The following is a 24,895-nucleotide window of genomic DNA, read 5'->3' as shown; positions in this document are numbered from 1 at the left end:
TGGAGCTGGAAGGAGGGAGAGGCCGAAAAAGGAAAGGGAAGGTGGAGAGCTTTAGTGTGAGGGCTGGGGGGGCAGGAGGGTAACTCAACATAAGTCTCTTTACAGAATCTGCAAGTGACCAAGCTCTAAAGGCATGAAATGGCAACAGCTGTGGAAAGACCCAAGTTGTCTAATTCTTCTAGCAGTTGTTTGTATAACTTCTTGGTTTTTTTTTAAACGATTTTATTGGGGAAGGGGAACAGGACTTTATTGGAACAGTGTGTACTTCCAGGCCTTTTTCCAAGTCAAGTTGTTTTCCTTTCAGTCTTAGTTGTGGAGGGCGCAGCTCAGCTCCAGGTCCAGTTGCCGTTGCTAGGTACAGCCCACCATCCCTTGCGGGAGTCAAGTCAACCTTGTGGTTGAGAGCCCACTGGCCCATGTGGGAATTGAACCGGCAACCTTTGGCGTTAGGAGCACGGAGCTCCAACCGCCTGAGCCACTGGGCTGGCCCCCAACTTCTTGTAATTTATCACCTTGGCATAAAGTGGGAAAGATAGGGATATAAAATAAGATTTTAATAAAAGAAGAAGACTAGTTCACTCTTCTTCCTCCAAAAGGATTTTATCACACAACCAACAGATTTAGTGTAGTGGAGGGTGATAATTACACAAATCTATGCATAAGTTAAAAGTGGGAATCATCCAATATGTTTAAAAGCAAAGCCCTTACTTTTAGATATACACCAGCTGTTGCTACGTAACTGGAGGCATTGCTGGGCCATCTTTAATGTAAAAGACAGGACTTTAAATGTTGGCATTCATTTTCACAAAACAATGTTCCTTTAGGAAGTACTTCTTATAAACAAATAGTAATTAAAACATTTGACAGATGCATGCCAATTGATTTTTACATTTTAACCAGGTGAGCTTTTAAGCGGGATGTATCATCCGCTCCCGCCCCCCACAACACGTATATGGTGTAAAGATCAGAAGGCATGGCTGAGATGAGGGAGAACTCAGCTTTGACCGGAAGTGTATGAAGTCTCCCATGTTTTAACTTCCATTCCTGAGAATTGTGGCTTGTGGGTCCGCGTATTACCTGCCCCAGGTGTGAAGACCATCTTATAATTAGATTAGAGCATCCCCTCTCTGTGGATCCTTTGACAAGCGTATCTTTTTGGAGTGGCAGAGTTTTCAGGTAGCTGAAGGTAAAACCTTAAGCGCTGGGGCTTTGACTTGCTGTAGTATATTTCTAAAATATGTCTGCACTTGGCTGGCTTACTAAACATTCAACAAAATGTGTCTTCCTCTTAGAGCGTCTCACAATTATCATTAGGGCCATCACTGTTACATAATGAAGGTGTATATCAGTGAATACTAATCCTACAGGAACTTGCATTAAAGAATCACTCGTGTCATCTTACCAGTTGGTCCTTTGCCCCGTCTCAAAATGGAATGAGACGTGCAGCCATAGGGTCTCTTGGGAAGCACCTTTCAACCAAATTCATTCACACATAGGTGGTGGAAACAGTCTTTTCCTAAAGAATTCTGTTCGCCCCTCAGAAAATCATCTTTGCTTTTCATTCCTTCTGTAATTACTCGTAATTCATCAGCTTCATTAAAAATATTACAAAATTGTTTAGGCCTCACTTCATATATAACTGAAGGCATTCGCTTTTATACAGTCTTTTACGCTGGAACATTGTCATCCAGATGCCTTTCTCTCCTTTCTCCCTGATTTTTTTCTGTCCAACTTAACATATCTCTTCAAACTCTGATTTATAAAGGGTTCGTGCCCTCATTTTCTCTGACCTGGATTCATTGGTTTTCTTACCACTAATCTCTTTCTATCTTATAACCCAGCAGTTCTCAAACTTCTTGGTCTCCAGATCCCTTTACACTTTCAAAATTCTTAGGAACTCCAAACAACTTTTGTTTATATAGGTTGTACCTACAAATAAATATTTACCACATTAGAAATTAAAACTGACATTTTAAAAATATTAATTCATTTATAATAACAATAATAAACTCATTACTTGTTAATATAAAGAGCACATTTTTGTGAAAAATAACGTTTTCAAAACAAAAACAAAATTAAAATAGGGGCATTGTTTTAATCTAATTTCTGGCTTAAGAGAAAACAGTTGAATTCTCATAGCTGTTGTGCATTCATTCAGCCTGTTACAATATGTTGGGGTTTTTTATTTTATTTTTTTATTAGTTTCAGGTGCACAAGACAAAGTAATACTTAGACGTTTATCATTTATATCCCTCACACTGTGTGACAATATGTTGTTTTGATGGAAGTTATATATAAAGAAAATCCAGCCTAACACAGCTACATGCTTGGAAAAGGGAGAAATATATTTAAAATTTTCTCAGATAATTGTGATGTTCTTATTTGATATTAGATAAGAATTGACAAATGCTAGGTTTTTAAAAGATTTGCAAGATGGAATCTGAAATGTTGTCATTGAACTTTTTGAACTCTGGTACATTAAAATTCACTGGTTTATCTTGGACTTTGAATGGATCTCTTATCCATGCATGATTTTCTAACACCATTCATCAGTCAGTTGGAAAAGATTGATTTACTGAGTAATCCAGCTCTTCCAAATGTTGAATATTTTTTTATTCTACAATATCAGAAAATCTCAGTTGTTAATATTACCACCAGTCTCATCAGAAATATCTTTAAGTATTTACTGGTAAACTGTCAAACGCACAGTGGCAGATTCAAGTTTTCCCCAAATTCTCATTTTCACTTGAAAGTCTGAATTTTATCACCAGTGATAAATACTGCCAATCGTTTCTCTTAAGAGACAAGTTCACTTTGTTCATTTCCAAGAAAATACCCAAGTTCTGAATACGCATTGTTCGTCCTTTATTCAAGTAAAAATGTTGTTGCATGAAGAGTGGCTCGCTCAGCTCACAAGTTATAAAAAAACTTACACAAGTGACTTTCCTCAAGAGAACCATCATACCTTGTTTACAGAAGTATTTATATGTATTTCCTATTTCTTGTTCAGAATAGTAAAAAGATGTGTACCTAAAGGTTGAAATTTAGTGAAATGTAATGAAATTAACAAGCGGCTCCATCCAGGACAGTCCATGTGAAAATGTTTTCGGTTTTGTTTCAAACGGTGAGTGTGTGGCAGCGAAGAATATGATGAGTGGTGGTTCACTTTAGTAACACAGCCTTGGTTTTTGTGAAGCCCATCAGTGCAAACGTCAGCACAGTACAAAGGGCAAAGAACATCTTAGCAGTACTGTCCAAATCGTTTTGATCCGACACGTGCCCCGAAAAGGTCTCTGGCACCCCCAGAGTTCTGCAGACCACACCTTGAGAACCACCGCTCTAGCTCACGTTACTGATTCTTGCTGAAAGCAAATCAAGCAGCCCTTTGCTTTGTGGGGTGGCACATGTGGACTTCACAGTCTGGCACCTGTGTGTGGCACGGTATGGTTCCATCAGCCCTTCAGTTCCAAGCTATGATACAGTCCACCTGCCAGCCACTCCAGACTCCTCGTTTCCGGGTAAATCCACTGTTGTCGTTGCTCATTGGTCTTCTCGGCCTGAAATGCACCCCTGGGCACATCTGCCTGCACACGCTTCCTTTCGTTAAGACCTTTTGTAGATGTGCTGCACTCTTCACTCACTCAGGCCACCTGGGCGCCGTCCTTCCCCACGCTGGAGCAGAGTGGTACCACGGTGACGTGAGCCATGAGTCCCCCGCGCTCCTGTGTGGTGAACTCTGGCCCTCCTGGCTGTGACTCTGCCATCGCCTCGTTTTCGTTCACAGGGACCTGCCACATTATGTCACACAGGACAGGTGTTTGTCATGTTGGATGCATGACACCTGTCTTGAAAGAAAAAGGAACACAGGAAGAACTTCAAGATGATTTCTAGTTAGTTGACAGTTTTCTATAATACGTACTGCAGTGAACTGGACATAAGAGTGTGTTTGCTTAATCCATTTATTAATTTCTCTCCTTTGGGGCACTGATAACCTTAAGTAGTTCTCTTTCATTTTAACGTCCTGTTTCCGAGTTCCATAGCAAATATATTTCAAGCTTTTTAAGTTTTGTTAGTTGAGGCTTAAAAAACCTGATTTAGTCAGTATGGCAGGAATTGCGGCTGAAAATCAGGTGAAGGAGCAGCTCCTCGTTGGTAACCCATTAATGAGAGTATTTAGGATTGAATCAAGAAGGATGGTTCATCTTTCTGTCTATGTAGAATTTGGATAATTGCCTTTGTAGTGAAACCAAACAGATTAAAAGCTTCCTCGGGTGTATCAGTGTGAGAACTGGAGGCATAGAACCATTAGAATTCAGACCCAGGAAAACTACTTGTATGAAAGCAGGCTAGTAAGAGTAAGCAGTATTGAATAATGCTGTGCTCTGTGTGAGATCACCGACGTTCCTTCTTACAGTGTCCCCACAGGGGAGGCAGAGGAGAGGCGGCAGTGACAGTCTTGTAGATGGCATGCGCGTTGGAGGGACTGCTGTCCTACTCAGTGCTGGCAGCTCGGGGGGGGGCCCCTAATAATACACGTTATGATCTCACCTGTTACTGACTGTCCCTATGGGTGGGTTACCTGATGTGTGAGATGTCCTGCTCTTAACGGAGCTCACCTCCACGCGCTGCTGTGCTTTCTGAGCCATTAAACACGCACGGGTCTTTGAGGACTTGCCGAAATGCTTCCGTGAAACTTGGTCTCTAATAATTAACCATTTTGTGCAAAGTCTGTTCTTTTTTAGTTTTCACTGGGAACGGTTTTCTTTTTTCAAGGTTTGTGTTAAAAACAGTCATATTGATTCCAGAAAGAGAGATTTGCATATTTAGAATGGCACTAGGAAGTCAGTCTTTTGATAATTATCAACAAATAGAATGGTACTCTAAAAATCAATATGTATTTAGTCTGATAGATCTTCAGAATGGGTGATCTTGCAGAACCTACCCATACGGCTATTTACATTTCAAAAAAGCATTCAGGGTAGGCCGAGGAGTTCTACTTGCTGATTAATTTCAGACGTGTCCTGTTGCGTATTGAGAAGGTCTGACTACTCATCTGTTTGTAGTGAGCAGAGTACACGACTTTTTCTCCAGTGCATATCTCTGTATGAAAAACCCCTGGGTTATTTAACTTAGGAAATCCAAAGAAACAGTAAGTGTCTTGCTCCAGGAGCCCTGTACAGCAGGTACCCAGAGAACAGTGAGTCATTGGGTGCTCTGAGCGTCGTGACAGGAGCACTGACAGATGTCACGCTCAGAGGAAGGACAGGGCAGTTTCCCACTGAGGTGTTTCGCGACGACATCATGGGTATGATAGCATTCGAGGGGACTTGACCAGTTTGGCCCAGGCGGGGAAGGGCATGAGGCAGGCTCGGGGATGTGGAGGCAGCCAGGTATCCAATCCACGCACAGTCAGTGGGCTTGTGTGACGGCTGTGGAGGAGGAGTAGAAGGACAGGTGAGGAGAGGAGAGACCACAGAGAGGCCATCACGGTGATATAGGCTTTTCTCACCGAGGCGCATCTCAGCACCACATAAGTGTTCTCTGTCCTAGTGGGTCCCACTCGTAGTTCATCCTTCTTGGTGGAGATTGTACAAGGACACTAGAAGTCTGGTCCAAATTAGGCACTTGGGGATTGGCCAGGAAAAAAATCTATAAATATCTGTCTTATTACTTCTTTCCCTTTGCCTTGGAGGAAGAGACTTTTTTTTCCCAAGGCTGACGCTCCCCAATGAGTTCCCAGTCCTGTCTTGACCTTTTGAAAGAACTGCTTCTCCATAAAACAGCTTGCTCCTCAGCTCCTTTCGTCTTAGCTTCTGGGAAGCTACCTACCTTCTCCACTTACAGAGAAAAGAAAACAACTTTTCGCTTTCTGCTTTCCTGTCCCATGTTACAAACTATCTTCAGAGGGAACATGGTGATCTGGCTCAAAGCAATCGTGTTTTGTTCTTTCTGTTCTAACTTCAGTCAGAATTTATCAGTTACTTGGTTTTATCTCATATGCACCCTTGTAGGCTGACTTAAATATCTGGGTTTTTTTTTTTTAAATAAGGGAAAAATGAAACGATAAAATAAAAATATTATTTTTATCCCCATTATGCAGATAAGAAACTAAGGCACAAAAACTAAGGCAGTCTGGCTGGAGCCCCCACTTAACCACAGTGCTAGGTAAATAGAACCATTAGCCAGTCAAGCCTTTGCTTCCTGTGATGTGTACTGGATGAGACATTGTTACTCCTGTGTATTTAAGTAAAGGGGCAGCCCCCACCCCCAGCATATTTTTGTGGTAACAACTCTTCCAAAAAAAAAAAAAAATCTAACAGTTTAATCTGAGGTAAAGAGTTGTGTTGTACTTCCTTGAAGATTTTCAGAACACATTAGACTGAATAAAATTATTGAGTTAGAGTTCAATAACAGTTGAATAACATTATCAAATGCTAAATGAGCAAAACCAGATTTGTTTTTAGAGGGATGAATGAATGCCAAAATTGACCTGGCTGCAGTGGTGAAAAGTAGGTTTTGTTGTTCTTCTTTTCTTATTTTTCAATGTTACATTAGTTTCAGGTGTACAGCATAGTGGTTAGACATTTATATAACTTATGCAGTGGTCCCCCCGTTAAGTCTAGTACCTGACACCGTACATAGTTATTACAATATTGACTATATTCGCTAGGCTGTACTTTACATCCCCGTGACGATTTTGTAACTGCCAATTTGTACCTCTTAATTTCTTCAGTAGGGTTTTTCTTCAAGGAATTTTCTCTCTTCCCTTTGCCCTGTCTTTTGGACAATTGATAAAGAGTAGTCGTACCTGCATTTCTTGGAAGGCGAGACTCTACAGTGGTATGTGTTCGCCTGGAAGGATGAGGGAAATCTCCCATGGGAAACGGAATTGCTCTTTGGCTTGTCTGACTGAGGGTCTGTGCGACAGCTCTTCTTTTTGCCATGAAGTGAAAAATGAGAAAAATAAGTCAAATAATTTCCTAACGTAATACATTTTCATTGTATGTGAAATTTTAGGGTCTGGTTATTTTGAACATGAGTTTTCATGTCTGGCCAGCACATTTATCCTTTAAATTGAGAAACTCTTTTAGGCTGCTCACCTTTCGTGTATGTTAATACACTAACAAATTTTTTTCTCTCTCATTGTTTAATAACTATATCTGGTCACCTTCTGGAAAAGTCTAGGATTGTGATTGAGGTAATAAACAAGTATATTATCAGTGAGTCATTCAGCCGTTGGGTGTTTTTGGCATTCTGGGATTTGGCATTTCAGGACTGCCTCGATCTTTAAGGAACTCACCATCTCCTTAGACCAGTGTACAGCACCAAGGGACAGTACAGGGAGGACACCATCATGAGAGTGCCGCAGAGTCTGAGGACAGGAATAAGGAGGGAAGAGCAGGCAGAGAGCTTAGTTAGGAAAGTGGGATTTGGACGGTGTGTTTCAGGTAAGGTGGAGAGACATGGTATGGAATTCCAGAAGCCGCAGTTATTCAAAGAGCCAGGAAAATTGAGGGAGGAAGAAGCACGTCCTAAGTGTGGAAACTTGAGAGACCAACCGTATACTTATCTCGAGGTAGAGTAGCAAATGAGATGGGATAAGGATCAAGGAGTGGTGTGATACCCAGACAAGGGGGATTAGACGGGATGAGGCTGAAGTCTTGTGCAGCCGTCCTGAATTACAGTGCAAATCATACCACTTCTCTGCTCAGATGTCTTTGCTGGCGGCTCCCAGTTGCCCCTGAAGAGCGTCCAAACTTTTTAGCATGACATCATGTGCTTTTATAATCCAGGCTGTTAATGCTTTTCCAGGCTAATGTTATAGCACTTCCTTACAGGAATCTGCTGGATGTAATTAGAGACAGTTGCTAGTCCTCTGCCGCATCGGCCAATCATCAACGTCTGTACCTTCGTTCACGCGCTTTATGGGCAACGCCCATCTCCTCCCTCCCATTCTCTCTTTCTGTCCCTTTCTGTTAAGCCACCACCTTCACGAAACTTTTCAGCCTAGTCAGTTCAGCCAGAAAGCCTCGTTCCTTTGCTGAAATTCGGCATTTCATGTGTACTGCCCACGCAGTCTCATACGTCATGCCATCGCCCCTGCTCTGTTTCTTTGAGGTCCCAGAAACATTTCATCCATTTCTCTCTCTCTCTCAACACCTTGCTGAGCACCCTAACTAGGGTAGACATTTAAGTATTTGTTGGATGGGTAAATACATTTGGCTAATATTCACTACCTGATGTGGCATGCTGGCAATGACAAAACCCCATTAGGGAATTCTGGTCAGTAAATGTCAATGTTCTTTTCCTTGACCTCAGTCACTGCCTTTGTTTTATAGGATGAAGTTTGCTCTTATTTCCATAGATGATCATATGGAAAGGGCGTTCCTTGTTGGCTATTACCTTCTTTTTCCATTTCCTTGCCAAAACACTGTCCGCCCTGCCTCCCCCCGTAGCTGTTATAAAAACCTTTGTCTGTATTCTCGACCAAGATAGCAGTGTGTGCACTCAAGTTTTCTCTTCTGGTCTCTGTGACAGGATCTCTTGGGAAGAATTGAAAAGTACGCCAAAGAATAGTCACGCACGTTGCCCAGAAGTCACTTTGTTTACGTTAATGGTCCTCTTTCTCTGTTAATGCTTCATTTACTTCTCAGGAAGTTTTTTTCACAATCTCAAGTATTTGTCACCACCCCTATAGCCACCATCGCATGAGGATTCACTAAGGTACTTTCTCTAAAGGCAAAAATGTCTTAAGAGAACTTGAATTTTCCCCTGTGAAATTAAACCCAGCTTTCGTCGCTCGACTGCTACACCAGAACTGCCCTCACCAAGGTCCAGCACTTACATAGCAAAATCCAGATGTCTTCTTTGCTTGACCTTTTCCCAGCATTTGGCACAGTCCCAGCCATGCTCCTGAGCACCAGGCACATACATACATTCCCCTGCACTCCTGTGCTGGGATAGCTCAGATGCCTGAGCTTCACTGTGTCTGAAACCCCACTCATCAGCTGGTCTCTCCCTGCTTCCCCAGGGGCTCCCTTCCACCGTGTACCTGGCCGCCCAGGGAGAAGCCTAGTCAAACATGGCGCTGCCCTTCCCTCCGCCTTCCACCCCCAGTTCTGGTTAATGGTAAATATCTCTGGGCTCTCACTTACTGATTCTTTACCTATACTTTCATCACCTGAATTCAAGCCACCAGCCTCTGTCATCCAACTTTTGGAGCTGCTTTGTGACTAACTTCCGTGTTTCTAGTGTTGCTGCCTCTTGTCTACTGAGCACACGCTTGAAAAAAATGGTAATTTTGAAATGCAGAACTGACCATGCTTTTCCCTTGCTAACAACCTTTCAGTGGCTCTTTCCGACTGTGGTGATTCAGACTTGTGAATGTAAGTAGCTCGGTCGTCTCTCTCTGTTCTCAGGCCTCGTCTTCTGCTGTGCTTGTTCTTTCTGGCCGCTGGGCCTCAGCACCCGGTCCTCTGCCTGAACTTGCACAAAATCATCTCTGTCTAGCTCTCCCTCCCCCGCCGCCCCGTGCCCCGTACCCCTTTGGCCTGGTTAATTCCTATTCACCCGTCAGGTCTCAGACTGGTCTGCTTTTCCTCAGCAGGCCTCAGAGTATGTCATCTCTTCAGGAAGATTTAGGACAGTGACGTGTGAAGTTGTAGTAGACAATCACAACAATATCATGAACGTTCCATGTGAAATTTTGTGGTGGTTTAAATTGTTACTGATACACATTTGCCACTTTTGAGCATTCTTAGCATTCCAGGTTTTTACAATACTAATATGTGTTAAAGCCACATTCTTTGGGAAAATTTGAAAATTCAACTTAACAAACTCACTTTTTACAAAATGTCTAGTACACTTTAAATATGTACAACTTACTGTATGCTGATTATACCTCAGTAAAGCTGCTTAAAAATTATTTTAGGACTAAGTAAAAACATGCCTTTCGAGGTCTTAGATTATCATCTGAAATAGAAGTTATGACCAAAAGTTCAGTCTGAATCCCATGCTTTTTGCACATGTAAATATATATATATATACACACACACACACACTATTTGGGTGGGAAAAATAGCAAAAGGATATGAATTCATCAGAATTGACTCATTAGCAGTATAGTTAGCATGTTTAACTAAAAAATGATGTGGCGGGAGCATATCCTTTTTACCATGAATGCCTTGGGGGGCTGCTATAATACTATGTACAGTTATTTCACTCAACTGAACGTTGGCATTTATAGGCTTCATGAAGTTGGTAAGATTTCTGTATGCGAGAAGAAATTCTTGTACCATTATGCAGAAAAATGTCAGAGTCGCTTTTGCCTTTGTTTTGTCAGTGCTGTAGTATGTTATGTGATGCTGTGGTAGTCGTGCTGGAAGATACAGAAATAACAGTAAACATGGTGTAGCACTGATCAGATATGACAGTCTTTTGGGTTTGGTTTCAAATAGAGGGCATGACTACACAGAGAAGTGTTACCCAAACAGTACACTGCACGGGTGGTGTCTCGTTTCTCTTTTTGACAGGGTTATGAGGTAGGTTGAAGAGGAGAACATCTAGAATGTATGAAGTTTAATACAGCTTTGTACATTTCATATAGAAGATGCAGCAATGTGACTCAAAGTTCAGCTGGCTTTGTAGCTGGTGGGACAGCACTTTATCAAGACTGATGGTTGGAGGACTGACAGCCTCCCAAGGTGGCTTTTAGCGGCACGCTTCTGGGTCTGTTTTTAGCCTTGCTCTTCGGGTTTATAGACGAAACAAGGTTTGCAGGGACAAACCTTGTCATTTCGGTGACAGAGTCTAGATTCAAGATTCTCTTTTTAGGCTAAAATGATAACTTAAAATAAATGAGATAATTTAGCAGGGAAATTGTGAAGTGGGTTTTAAAATAAAATCACGGTTATGGTATGGGAGAAACCTGTTTTGACTTAAGTCAAGCTGGGAGAAAAGGTATGGGAAGTGAGCCTGTTTCACCAGAAGCTTATCTCCCTGTAACGGTGTAGTGTTCACCTTCAGAAAGCCAGCTTGACCTTAACTGTCTCAGTGTACACAGTTTCAGAGGATTTCACTTTGAGTGGCCACGTCACAAGAAGGACTAACGAGGTGGCCTTCAGTGGGGTACCCTGTTGCCTGAGGAGCAGTTATGGGAACCGTGATCCAGAAGAAAGCTCTGAGAAGGGTGGTGACTCGTGACGGGATGTCTTCAGATATTTGAAATGCTGCCATAAGAAATAACGTTTGTCCCAAAGAGAAAAACTAGGATCAGTATACATCCATTATAAAGTTCTGTATAACAACTGTCAGTATCCAGAAATCTTTTAGTCGTTTTGTGGGATGTGTTCATTCCAATTTTTGTTAACATATTATGATACTGAGAAGCTGCTTAAAAACTGAAATGTCAAGTATTGTTGACAAAGAAGTTGAGTGTGTTTCACTTAACCTACTTTCTAAAATTAGGAACCACTTGTCACTTGTATTGAAAAAAATGACATCTTTCTGTCCATTGGCATTTGAGTAAAATCAAACGTTAAGAATATTGATGTTACGAGTAATGAATTGTAAGTTTTCTTTCCTCAAATTTAACCTATATTTTCTCCTTGGTGGTTTCATTTCTTTTAATTTGGGGGAATTCTCAAGTGGCAAAATAGGACATATAGTGGAAAGATTTACAGAACTAAGTATAATGCACACTTGTTTTATTAGCTGTGTGACCTTAGGCAAGTAACTGAAACTCTGAATGCAACTTTTCGTCATCTGTAGACAGTAATATTTACCTTACAGCTTTTTGTGGGGAATAAATGAAATTGTACATGCGGAAGCACCTGACAAACAGGAAGAACGCAGTAAATGTTATCGTTTTTAATAAATCTTGTCCCAGGAGACCTATCCTAGAGATTAAACTGTGCTGTTGCTACTTTTCCTACTGAAATTAGGATTCTGCTGTCTCCCTTTTTCCACCCTTCCTCCTTTTATTTCACCAAGCTGTGGGTAATTTTAGTAAAATTTAACATTTATGGGCTTGTTCCATGAGACCTATTTCCTGTAAAGAGCACAAGTTTGTGAAAAGACCTCTCCCCTCCCCCCACCCTTTCGTCCACCACCCCCCCCCCACTCTGGTTCAAGCCGTTGTTTCTCAGTCTAGTTGTGTAGGACACAGCTCTCTGGCCCGTGCTGGTATTATGAGCCTTGTGCTGCCCCCCAGCTAAGGCAGTCGGTCACCAGTCAACGGTCTGCCGCTCACAGCAGCTCTCTCTGGCTGCCGGCCACTCATGCTGGCCACCGGCCGCTCTTGGCAGCACAAGGTAGCCCAGGGCAGCACTCAGCAGCCTGCCGCAGCCAATGGCAGCACACACCAACCTCCAGCTACTCACGGCAGCCCAGCTCCAGGGAGAGCTATTGTTCACAGTCTTAGCTGTAGAGGGCGCAGCTCACAGTTCGGCCCATGTGGGAATCGAACTGGCGACCTCGTGTAGGAGTGCCGTGTTCTAACCAGCTGAGCCACGGGGCCGGCCAAGAGACCTTCTTAAAGCTTTGTTTTGTCTTATACTCTTCCATCTTAATTTCTTTTTGCCCTCGTTATTGTTGTCAACCAGAAGTTGGCTTTGTTGCAACCACCTAAATTGTCTTAAGGTGTGTTTTTGCAAAGGCAATGAAGGGTTATAGCACGGGAGCCACCCACTGCTGCCTGCTACTGATTCGAAGAGAATTTCTGTTTGATTGCCCTTTAGGCTTTTCTCTTCTCCTGTAACTCTCTTAACATTCTTGGAATCTTCACATCTGTGAGTCCGAGAAACACCAGGACCAGTAGTACTTGAACACCTCAACGGAAATTAAAAAGGAAATCCTAGATGGAGCAGTGTCTTTGCAGCCACTGTAAATAATTTTCTTCTTTTTCCTTTCAAATATTCCGATGCTCAAAAACATCTTTCTTATTTGAAGCATTCTGTTATTCTAAACAAACTGGAGTTGCTCGAATGGAAACTAATATTTTGTGTATATTCTAGTAAATTTGGCTACCAACAAATAGGTAACTCTGGATGACTCATTATTTTTAAGTTAATGAAATCATAGATTAATGAAATTGGTATTTGTGGCAGACCTTCTCATTTCATGTGAAAATGGGGTGGCAAATATAATTATGCAAGAATATATACTACATGTTTTCTAAAAGAAGTTTTGACAGAATTTCTTAATTCCTTTTTCTTCTCTGAATCTACCCCCATCTTGTGAGCTATATGACAGATAATAAAGATTTCTTAGTGTCAGCGTGACGGTATCAGATCAAGAAGGAATTTCAGGTATGTTCTAGTGGGCACCCCCTCTCATTTTTCAGTTTTGGAAACCTAGGTCCAGAGAGTCAAACTAATTATTCCAGGTTCTTCGGAGAGATAATGGCACACCCAGGAATGGGAAGAACCCTTAATTTTCAGCTTACTACCTTACATTCCTGCAGAGACTTAAGTTGATCACGGGTGAGTCACTTAGCCAGTGCCCAGTCACATGCTGCTGCTCCTTTGTTGACTGGGCTTGGGTGTTCTGTTCGGGTCTTTAGCATACCCACCAGGTGGTGCCTAATTCAGAACCTGCTAAAGAGGCAGGGTTCTGCCCCAGCAGGAACAAAAGGAGCCAAATAGAATTGACAGGTAAAAGTGTTAAATAATTTGGGTAAGGTGCTAGATCTTGTAATTAAATAAATCAAAAGAAAATTGAATTCACAAACAGAAATACTACAGTTAAATTGTAATGCATGCAATATTTTTATACTTCACTTTTCTAGAATCATGAAGAGCATATGTTGGGCCTGTGTTATGAACAGACTAAAAGCGCTGCTTGCTTCTTTTGGAGAATTTGGGACCCCTTGCTGTGGGCAGAGAGTAGATGGGAGGACACACAGAGAATGGCGATTATAATTAATCTTGTGAAAACTATATTGTAAGAGGTTGTAAATAATGAACATATTTTTTTTTACTACAAGTTCCCAAAATTAAAGAGGAAATATTCTCCAAATGCAAAGTTGTAACTGTCAGGTCTAGTATGCATGTAAAATGATTGGTCGCGGTGCTTCAGAATCCTAACAGAATAGCTGTTCAGTGGTTCCAGATGTTTTTGATAAAAGCTTGGAATCGTCACAGCAGCAGCAGAGGCAGGCACAGGACTGCAGATTTCTGTGTTCTGTTGAGGAGTGCTGAGCAGATCCAGAGGGGAAAACAAAACAGACTCTTGTTTTCCTCACCAGAGCATATGTTCCCTCCCTAGAACATTTGTTTTCCAAGAAGGAACAGAATAAGTAAGGACAATTCCTAATCATTTTAATATGTTTATGTGTGCAGAAAGAGTAAGTCTTCTAGATTCGCAGCCTGTAGCACAAAGCCAGCAGATAGTCAGAAATGAAAAGGTTAATCTGTGTGTCTCAAAACAGTAATCTGGGCCCTTTCAGATAATCATATTATTTTGGAACAGATTCTTCTCTAATTATATAAACTTCTTGAGGGCAGATACCTTGCTACTTATTTATTTTGTTGGCCTTCAGCGCAAGGCACAAAATATCTCGTAAATTCTGTACATTTGTGTCAATAGTTAGGGGAGGTTTGGCGCAGAGAGGCTTATTGTGATTAAAGCATCTGATCCCTAGAGAGATGGCTGGGAACCTTGGAAGCAGGAAACATTTGATTCTAATTAAAACGGAAGGGAATACACCATATTGAGGACAGAGGGAAGCAGGTTTTTATTCATATGGGGAGGAAGGAGAGTTCTAAATTATAGCTTGGTGAAAGTTCATCCAGAAAAGATAATAAACTATCCATTTTTCCATACACTAAAGCCTCCAGGATCTTTTCGATTTGTGCTTTCGACCACATAGTTTCAAAGTGTTTATAAGTTCCCGCTGAGGTTCCCGTCCTTTTGGGTGAGCCCGAGGAAGAATTTTATTTACAACGTTTTAATCTTTCTCTAATCATCTTGTTTTCTGCTGTTTCCCATCATCACTCTAATGAAAAGCACCCTCTTTTTCTTCCGTAAATGTTGGTAACATCACAGAGCCAAGGCTTGCTGGGAGCCTGTGGGGAAGGGGTGGGTGGGGAAGGGGAGGCCCCACCTTCATGAAACAGTGATGTGGGATCAAAGGCTTTGAGCGGGTTATAGCTGAGCTGTGGTGTTAACAGACAGATGAGGAAAATGCCTGCATTCTAGCGGGATTGGCTGCATTTCTCTCCTTTGAGCTGGTTGGCAATTTGAACGCCTGGCCTGAGGAACTCGTGACGCATCAGACCTTCTGTCCCCCTTTCAAAGCTCCCGAAAAACCTTATCACCAACTCTGTTTGCAATAGTGACAGAAATTCGGGTATTAAATCCACCCTCCCAGCTTCCTTTCTGTGGGGGTATTTGTACTCCCTCATTCACACTCTCCAGGTCCAGGCACTTGAGGAAATGTCAGCAGACTAATGCTCCCAGGAGAAAATCTTATTTTTTCCGTTCTGCACTCTTTCCCCCGCTTTTGCTTCCCTCAGTTCCTCCTCCTTCTCCTCCCAAATCCTTTGCAACCCAAGTGAGAGAATGTCTGAAGCGAGAGAATGAACCCTGGAATAGGTCTGGCCCCTGAGAATGTTCCAAAGGGTGGGGGCTTAAGAGACCTCAAATAGTAAAAAACAGGCAAATGAAGCAGCAGGGGCCATATGCAAAGCTCAGGTAACGTGCAGGAGTCCCAGCCAGGTGACTCTTCTTACAGCTCCTTCTCTGTCCTAGACACATAGCCCTGAAATAGTTGACTAACATTTTTCTCACGTGAAATCATTGGTTTGCGTTTGGTGGGGAGACGTACTGTGTGCCTGGGGCAGTTCCAGGTTCCGTCCTTGGAAGAGGAGATAAGTCGTCCTACTCAGTGTGGAGGGTGACATCCTTGTCCCTTTATTACCACACTGCCCTGACTTCAAAGCTCTCCTTGCATCTGGCAACGCCTGGCAGCCTTTTTCATAGAGGACGGTTGGAGGAGCTGGAGGAGGAGGAAGCGGGTTGGAAAAGGAGCCTTGTTTTTCTCTTCTTCCTGAGGGTGAATCATGTTCCCACCACTGCAATTAGGTTTTCCAACCTCCAAGGCTGTTGGTGAAGAACTGAAAGGGCAGGTCGTGACGTTCTGGAGAGTGAGGGAAAAAGGGTGGTGGTGTGGGGGGAGGCTGGGTAGGGCAGGGCCAGCGCCCCAGGAGAAAGGGAGGGAGCAGAGCAGGAGGAGTGGCCTTTTTCTTTTCCGCCTTTGCTCTGCTGTCATTACATATTTTCAGTTTAAATCAGAACCAAGCTCAACTGCCTGGTGAGCGAGACACAGACTCTGAAAGTCCGAAAGCTCTTTAGCCAGAACTCCAAGCTTCTTCTGCCTTTTTGTCCTATAGAGGAAAAATTGATTGGCCTTGTCTTTTTTTTCTTTTTAAAGCAAGAACAGAATTTAATGGGAGAATTTTTTCATGTCATCTCTTTGAAATAGAGTTGTCTTCCCTTTTTTGTCTCTCTCTCTCTCTTTTCCACACTGGATTTTTATTGCCTGCTTTGGTTTTCTTCCCCACGTGCCTCGGCCATTATGCTCAGTCAGTTCATTCTTGATTTTTCCACTGGAGTTATCGCCAGTGATGGAAATGGTGTGTGGTTCTCGTTCTCTCAAGATGTGCATAAAGTATAGCATCAGGAGGCACTTACTGTTGATATTATGAATTATAAATTAATCAACCCGTTGCTCTGAACGTGTCAGAAAGTTCTCTGTCAGTTCAAGGCATTGGATCCTGCGTGGTTTCTTTTTTTAATTTATTGTGTGACCCTCTGAGGGGTTTGTATATAGAAGAGTCTGGAAGGCACAGGTCTCCTCCGGCTCTGGACTGGAAGGAGTGCGCTGGTGCCCCAGGTTCAGAGTGGGCACATCTGCTTTTTGTTGCGTCTCTTCTGCCTCTGGACAACATGTATGAACGGCACAAGAGGCGCTACAGTCTGTGCGATATCTCCAAGGTGGACAGGGCAGTGGACGTGGTGTTGCTGAAGGTAAGGAGCCATGCTTGATGGACGTCCGAGCTCTCAGGCTCTCTGCTGGGTCCAGGCGCTGGGTCCCTGGCCACCTGCTTGCCGTGGGAGAGGGGCTGAGAAGGGTGTTGGAGCAGTGTGGGGTGGGGGCCAGGTTGGTGGTTTTAAGGTTCTTAAAGGACTATGTGAACAGAAACAAGGGGACTTGAAAATCAGCATTGAGTCCCTTACTGTTGAAATGTCCTTTTGCTTGTTTTAAAATGCGTTCTTATGCTCAGGAGTAAACCTCATGGTCTTGGGAATCTCGGAGGGAGAGATTCACCTCCATAGTTTCTCTTTCCTGCAACGTCTCTGTCTGTCCTTCTGTCCCTGCCATCCCGTCCCCCACCCTCAGCCCCGTCTGTCTGGGTGTCTTTCTCTGAAGGTCTCTCTTGCTGCCTCTGTCTCTTTGTCTTTTGTCTGAGCCTTTTCTATTCTTTCTGCTATGTCTCACTCACAACTCTTTAGGGAAAAGAAAAGATAGACACATTTATTTCCTTTGGAAGGTTCTCCAGTCAATCTATTTATTAAAGTGGCAAAGTGGCCCTTTTGGCGTGGTTTGACTGCTTTTCAGGGCTGGCCTCAGACTCTGTTGATAGCTGTGTTTGTTTGCTTTCTCAGCATTGATGATGTTGGGTGTCTAAGGAGGGGGAGCGGAGACTCTGGAAAGCTAATTGCTCACAGAAGACATCCTGGAATCTAAAATTAGTCAGGACTCCTCCAGCCATAAGATGGGAGTCTGGGAATGTTGGATGACTCAAGGAGTACTTTTTGGAAGTTTAACAGTTTTCTGGCAAAAGCAGGGGAAATTGGAAGCCGACCAAGTGCTTCAGAGATGCCAAAACACCCTCGGTACCTGAACGTGTGAGAGTATGGAGCCAGAGAAGTCTAGGCCAAGTGGCAGTGATTGCTCTGGTCCGGGAAATAGTGGGGCCGTTTTACTGGTTTGTCAGTCCAGTGTATTACTGAGACTCCCTAGTTTTCATTGGTCCATAGAGGCCATGAAATGGGCTTAGAAGCCTAGACATGGGAGCCAGTAAAACCCTGCATTGGCTGAGGGGCTAGGAATGGATGGACAGACGGGCGCTCTCAGGTGGTGGTTTGACCTGCCTGGCCCAGGCTCAGAGTACTTGGTAACTTGGTATTTTGAATTGTTCCAAGAGATTATGTATTTTAGTTTCTCTGAAATGTTATTTCCTCTGTGAAATCACAATGTTTTAAATTTTTTGCCCTTACATATTTGGGAGAGCCTAGTTTTTAGAACCTTTATGTGCTTGACTCTTGATGATTTTTACATGTCCAGGGGGAAAAGGGAAAAGAAAAAGAGGGAAGGAGGATAGCAAATCTCAGCTCAGGTACCATAAGGAATACCATGTATTTAAAACACGATAAAACGTATAGCACTCGAGGCTCTGGCAGGACACAAAAGCCTTCATGCGTGGAGCTAAGTCAGCACGTTGGCCTCGTGATGCTGTTTTATAGTTTTAACAAAACACTTTCATGTACATTATTCATTTGAGGCTTACGTCATCTGAAGAGCCGGAGGGCTGTCATCAGCCCTGGTGAGGGGTGCGAGGGAATTGGTGACAAAGATGTGCTTTTTCCCACAAGGTCACAGCTGAGAAAGGACAATTCGTTTTCTCTCAGATGCACCTGGGTTTGTGTTCTTTCTTTATACCTTGCTGCCTACTACGTAATAAGAGATTTTCAGTAGAAAACACTTCACTTCTCAGGAAACAGGCATTGTTTTTAAACAAATGAGTATACGTTAGGAGGCCTGAAAACACCTTATTTCCAGTATGAATGAGATAGGTAAGGCTGGCGTTAATTTCTTTGCTTTGGGTAAGGGTGGCATTAATTTCTTTGCTTTGGAGATAGAAAGAAGGTGACATCCTTGAGAGCCACCTGTTAAATCAGCATTAATGACCTTTCGGTGCCAAGCACGGTGCTAAGTCCGAGGCCCACACAGGCTTTAAATCCTCACCCTCTTCTTGCTTCCGGACAGGCAAGAAGTAGAGAAAGAACGATACACTGAACTAGTTGGACAGAAATAAGCAGCGTGCTATGTAGGAAATAGTAACAGGAAGACCTGTCTTAGAAAGGTCTTTCTGAGGTCCTGACAGTTTTCAAATTCATCTCCAGGGCATAAAAATATGCCCGCTCTACCCAAGGGAAGGTATTCTAGAAAGAAGGAGCAGCCGGTATGAGACCCTGAGGTAGGGAAGAACTGACGGAGCCGTTGTGACAGAAGCATCCTGAGCAAGCCGGGAGTGATCTGAGACGAAGGCTGGAGGCACAAGTGGGATCCAGAAAAGCAGGGTCTTGACAGCTGAGGGGAGGAGCTTGCTTTGTCTGGATACCTTGTTTCTCATTTTATGTTTATACAGTATCATTCTGGCTGTGTGGGAATCAATTAGGCTGCCATTGCGGCAGCCCAAGCATGGTAAGGTGGTTTTGTGGTCTGAAGGGGGAAAAAGTGGATGGATATGAGATACAGGCATTTAATTTTGACCTTCCTAGTCTCACGTATGGAAAAACGTTTTGGCGTAGTCAGTAAGTTTCCCAAGGTCTCGCAGCTCATACGTAATGGGTCAGAGGATGCAACCCCAGATCTGATTGCTTTCAAAGTCCATGTGTTTTTTGCCATCTTAGACCTCCTGTTTGACTTGACCTACTGCATATGTGTACCAATTTTTATTTATCTATACGCACATTTTTTTCTATTTTAGACTTTTCATATTGGAAGAATTCTTAGACGTTATCTCGGTCACTTCTTTCCTGCGCAGGAATTCCTTCTATAACCCTTTGGACAGATGCACAATCTCTTATAATTTCAGTTTGTCAAACAATTTGTAACCTATTTTCCACACAATTCTTTTTTAAAAATCATTCAGAAGTGTTCTCCAGTTATCTTCCATTTTGAATTTCAGTATCCGTAATCGTTGTTTCTAAAAAATGGTATCAGCTGTACGTACCACTTCAGTCCTCCAGTGACCATGTATATGTTCTCAGTCCACTTATCTGTGGAAGTTTGCTTTTTTATGCTAAGGAGTTTGTAATTTTTCTTCCGTTCAACTAAATATATCTAAGCACTCAGAACAGTGTCCCTAATTCATATTAAATGACCATGAATTTAATATTCAAGTGTTTGTTGATTGAATGAATTGGTGAATATGGATTCCTAAGCATCGTGTTCCTGCATTAATGTACTGGCAGGGAGGCGTAAGACTCAGAGATGAAGTACGATAGTAATCGCACAATGTAGATTTTTGAGCTGTCAGTTTGGTGTTTGGTGTTCCATTTACAACCCCCGTCCTTCCGCTGGCATCCGGATAATGTACTGTAGGTGAGCTGCCAGCTTCCCAGCCTGTGTGAGGGACCCACGCTTCTGTTGGCTTCTTCTGCATTCCGACCTGTCCCCTTTGTCAGGTCTCTAGCTCGTTTTGCGATGGTTCTGCATCGAGGCCTTAAGATTCCCTAAGGCTGCAGACATTGGCCTTTATCCTCAGATCAGCTCTTGCTTCCCCGTCTTCAACCCCCAATATCCTCCCCCCACCGTCTTCCCTCCTTTCTGAATTTTTTCCTAAATACTGACGTACGCATTGATAGTGTGTGTACCTTGTCACCCACCCATGCGTCCCCCAACCCAGTACACACGCGTATTCCTCTGCCTCACTGTGTGACAGTCCCTGGGTTGCCCTCTTCTGATGCACCTGTGACTTCTGGCGCTCATGATAAGTGGTTGCTACCTATGAATCACTTGCCCAAGATGAGATACGGAAGAATTTGAATCATAAGCAGAGGCCCTTTGGTATCAGCGTGCCTGTTTTTCTCAGCACTGTTCAGAAAGCCAGCACCGAGCTCCCAAGTGAATGAATGAGGGGAGGTTTCCCTTAACACATCAGTAGCCAACACATGATAAGCATTCCTGAGACCGTTCTTAGCACAAGAGGACAGCAAGTATCAGAAATTGACTGTAAAACTCGCAGACCAAAAAGAAGGGGGTCAGACTCTAGTATTAACTGCTGATTTAAATTGATGTTAGTCGAAGAGCCATTTCTGTTTTACGAATTTTATGATTTTGGGTTACCTGGAAAAATATTGCCTGTTCATAGTACATGATTTCTCATGTTATTGATGATCGATCGCGAGCATATTTTGTAGCGAGTACTTCAGAGCGTCCGACAAATGGTTAAAAGCTTTGCACCCATGTTTTGTGTGCACTGGCTGAGATGACTTCAGAGGAGAACCGCCTCCTCCATCCATGAGGTTTTAGCAGACCACCAGCCTCTTCAAAAGGAGTAGTTTGTCTGTAACTACAGTGTTATTTTCCAGAAAAATATACATGCTTTCAAAGTTTGCTGGCTTTGAGAGACTTCCACATTGTAGCAAACAAAAGATGTAAAAGGAGGTGAAGGGTATAAGACAGCTCCACATATCTGCTCTGTTACAATCTGATTCCCTGAAAGGACTTTGGCTCAAGTGTTGGCTCCCATGTCCGGATGGTGGGGTTTTGCTTCCTTTTGTTCAGCCCTGGAACTCTGGCTGGATCTCCTGAGACAGTTGCCGAGGAAGTAAATAACGGCAACGGCTGGGAAGCCTGGGTGTAACCATGAGCTGTATTATTAGGATGTTCAGATATAAACAGTAGCAGAAACACTGCCAAAAACAAAAGGCAGCTCCCTCTCCACTGAAAATATGTACCACTCTATTTTCAGACTGATGGGAACACGACGTGGGTGTGGTTTAGCTAATGGCAAGGGGTCCCAGGCCTCCGGGCAGGAATGAAAAATAACTTGGGGGCGGGGCTTGGGGTGAGGGGTGGGTCTGGCATTTCTTCTGAAGTAACGTCTGTTATCCCGTGTTCCATATGCACTAAGTCACCACACCTTCGAATGGTGAACACCTGCAGGACCTGTCCATGATTTCGTCAGGGACATACTATCAAGAAAAGATTAACTTGGTTATTAGCTGAAGAACCATGAATGCGGTCGGAGCCAGGAAGTGTGTTTTGGTCATTGATCCTTCAAAAAGATACGGATATTGAATGGCAAGGTCTCTGTTTTCTTCGTTTCCAGCTACATCACAAAATTTCTGAATCATCTTGAACTCTCCCCTCCCCTGCCCATGCAGTCACTTGCCAATCCTGTATTTGGTGAATAGCTCAAAGGTCCCATCTGGGCAAAATCTGAACGGAAAGACTCATCAGCGCCATCTTCGTTTTTCCTGTAAAACTCAACTTATCAGCAGCCTCAGTACTGTTGTTTCTTCCTATTTTGTCTCCTGATCCGAAGTTGGTGATCAGAATCTTTTGCGAAGCCTAGTCTCAGAGCTGGCTAAGAAGAGTATTGATAGTACAAAGAACCAGTTTACCATTTATTATTGTAAAAAGCTCAGTCTTACAGGTCACCTTTTGGGAAAGAGACTAACATGGCAACAGATGTGTTGCCATGTGTTACTCACGGCCTGGCAAGCACTCTGGAAATGTTTGAAATGAACCACATAGTGGGTCCTTTAATTAAGTTGTCTCTCACTAGTGAGAAAGAAACAGCGGAATTGTAGAATAGAGCTGAGACTAAGACACGTTAGTTTATCTGTCACATCAGTGATTCTGAAATGGCACAAGGACGGGGAGAATGTTTTGCAATCCATGTGTATCTGTTGTGCAGCTGACTTACATGGTCTGCACAGTAGTTTTCACACATGAATATGCTGTGCGCGCTGTTGCCGTCACTGTATGCAGGATGTGGTTGAAAATGCTGATGCGTGTTTTGACGTCCTTCCCGCCCTCAGTGCCCGTGGAGTTTGCCTCCGGGTAATGGCACTGACCACGTCTGGTATCATCTGGCCCCGATCACCAGCTCTGCCTCTGACTATGAGCTGCCCGACTACTTTTCGCTAAACAAACTTGCTTATTTCTAACTGCTGTACTCATTTTTTATTGATAAAATATGCACAACATAAAATTGACCACATTTAGGTGTACAGTGGAGCGACATTAATTCACAGTGTTGTGCCATCATCACCACCATCCATCTCTAGAAGGTTTTCGTCTTTGCAGACAAACTCTTTACCCGTTAAACACTAACTCCCCGTTTCCCCCTCCCCTAGTGCCTGGCAGCCACCATTCTATTTTTTGTCTCTATGAATTTGACTAGTCTAGGTACCTTATGTAATTAGAATCAGATGGGCTCTGTCCTTTTGTGTCCTTTGGTTTATTTCACTCAGCATAATGTCTTCAAGGTCCATCCATGTTGTAGCATGTGTCAGAATTTCCTTTTTTAAGGCTGATTAATATTCTATTATTTGTATGCAGAACATTTTGTTTATTTGTTCATCTATAGATGGACATTTGGGTTGTTTCCAACTTTCGTCTATTGTGAATAATGCAGCTGTGAATGTAGTCTGTTCAGGTCCCTGCTTTCAATTCTTTTTGGTACATACCCAGAAGTGGGATTGCTGGATCATACATGGTAATTCTGTTTACTTTTTGGAGGAACCACCACAGTGTTTTCTACAGTGGCTGCACCGTTTTACATTCCCACCAGCAAAACACAAAGGTTGAAGTTTGTCCCCATGCTTACCAATGCTCGTTATTTTCTGTTTTGGTTTGTTTGTTTAGTAATAGCCATCCTAATGGGATTGATGTGATATCTCATTGTGGTTTTGATTTGTTTGCATTTCCCTAAAACACACTCACTTTTGTGCTGTGTGTTTGTAAGAACCACAAAGCGTGAGTTCTCCAAGCTACTCCATCTGCAAATGTGTGTTACGGCACATGAATGCTGCCTTCAGGATGTCTTCTCTCTGTGTGTTCTGCCCTGGCCCACTTGCACACCCTTTTCACCCATTACTCAAGAACAAATGAAGTTAGTCCCGGACTTGCTCTCTGATTCCATGACTGTTGAAACATTTGAAAGACATCTGAACACCTCAAACTCATCAAAGTCAAATAGAATGCATCATCGTCTTCTTCCCCTCTGGATTTCCTACATCTCTTAAGTTGTGAGTCTTTGACCCGTCTTTCTGTCTTCTTTCTGTGGACGCGGCTCTTTACCAACTTAGTGATCTGCTGCTCTGCGCTCCAAAGGACATGTCGCTAGTGCAGGTGCCCACTGCCTCCACCGGCCCAGTCCAGGCTCCTCCTAACCGGGCTTTGTGTCCTGGGTGCCCCAGACTTCCTTCCTCCCTGCTATCCCATTGTATCTAGACACTTCTTCTTGAGTTATTTTCCTACTGTAATACTGATCTTTTCACTCCCTTGCATATATAGTGGGGGGAGGGGGTTATCCATCCTTGGTAGAGAATAAAGCGTAGATTCATCGTAGCCATATCTCCTATTATTCTTTCTTCAGCTTATATTTCTGAACACCTTTGGGCTTTTTATGCTCCTCAAAAACATGTATGCAAAATTTCTCTAATGTGGGTTATAATGATGTGCAGTAAAGTTGTTCCTAATATTCCTTTGTTATCTTTTCAGTGTCTGTAGGATCTGTAATGATGTCCCTCTTTAATTTCTGATACTGGTAATTTGTAATTTTTCTTTTGTTCTTGGTTAGTTAGCTAGAGTTTTACTGATACCATTGATCTTTTCAAGGAACCAGCTTTTGGTTTTATTGATTTTATTGTTTCTCTTTTTTCTATTTTGTTGATTTCTGCTGTCTGATTTTTGTTGTTTTGTGTTTTTTGTGTTTTTTTTTTTTCATTTTATCATTCTATTTGCTGTGGGTTAATAAACTGACTTTCTCGTTTCTTAACGTGGTAGCTTAGTTCATTGATTTGAGACCTTTTCTAATAAAATCGACATGTAATATAAATTTTGCTCACACAACTGTTTTAGCTGTATCTC

At 42.8% G+C, this 24,895-nt stretch overlaps 1 protein-coding gene across 17 annotated transcripts in view; it reads left to right on the top strand.

Annotated features, from left to right (window-relative positions):
• The window catches only part of AKAP13 (A-kinase anchoring protein 13), a 309,763-nt gene that overhangs the window by 200,737 nt on the left and 84,131 nt on the right, over positions 1-24,895 (top strand). The window contains exon 1 of one of the 17 annotated variants that reach the window (XM_033100206.1): positions 16,293-17,028. The exons of the other annotated variants lie outside the window; for them this stretch is intronic. Within the exon in view, the coding sequence (XP_032956097.1) occupies positions 16,948-17,028 (81 nt within the window). The 5' untranslated portion in view covers positions 16,293-16,947. Of the gene's footprint in view, positions 1-16,292; positions 17,029-24,895 lie in introns of those variants that run through there. 17 annotated transcript variants of the gene reach the window in all.

This window comes from Rhinolophus ferrumequinum, chromosome 28 (assembly GCF_004115265.2).
Source record: "Rhinolophus ferrumequinum isolate MPI-CBG mRhiFer1 chromosome 28, mRhiFer1_v1.p, whole genome shotgun sequence".
Taxonomy (NCBI): Eukaryota; Metazoa; Chordata; class Mammalia; order Chiroptera; family Rhinolophidae; genus Rhinolophus; species Rhinolophus ferrumequinum.
The sequence above is the reverse complement of the archived record's forward strand: the minus strand, read 5'-3'. Positions and strand labels throughout refer to the sequence as shown.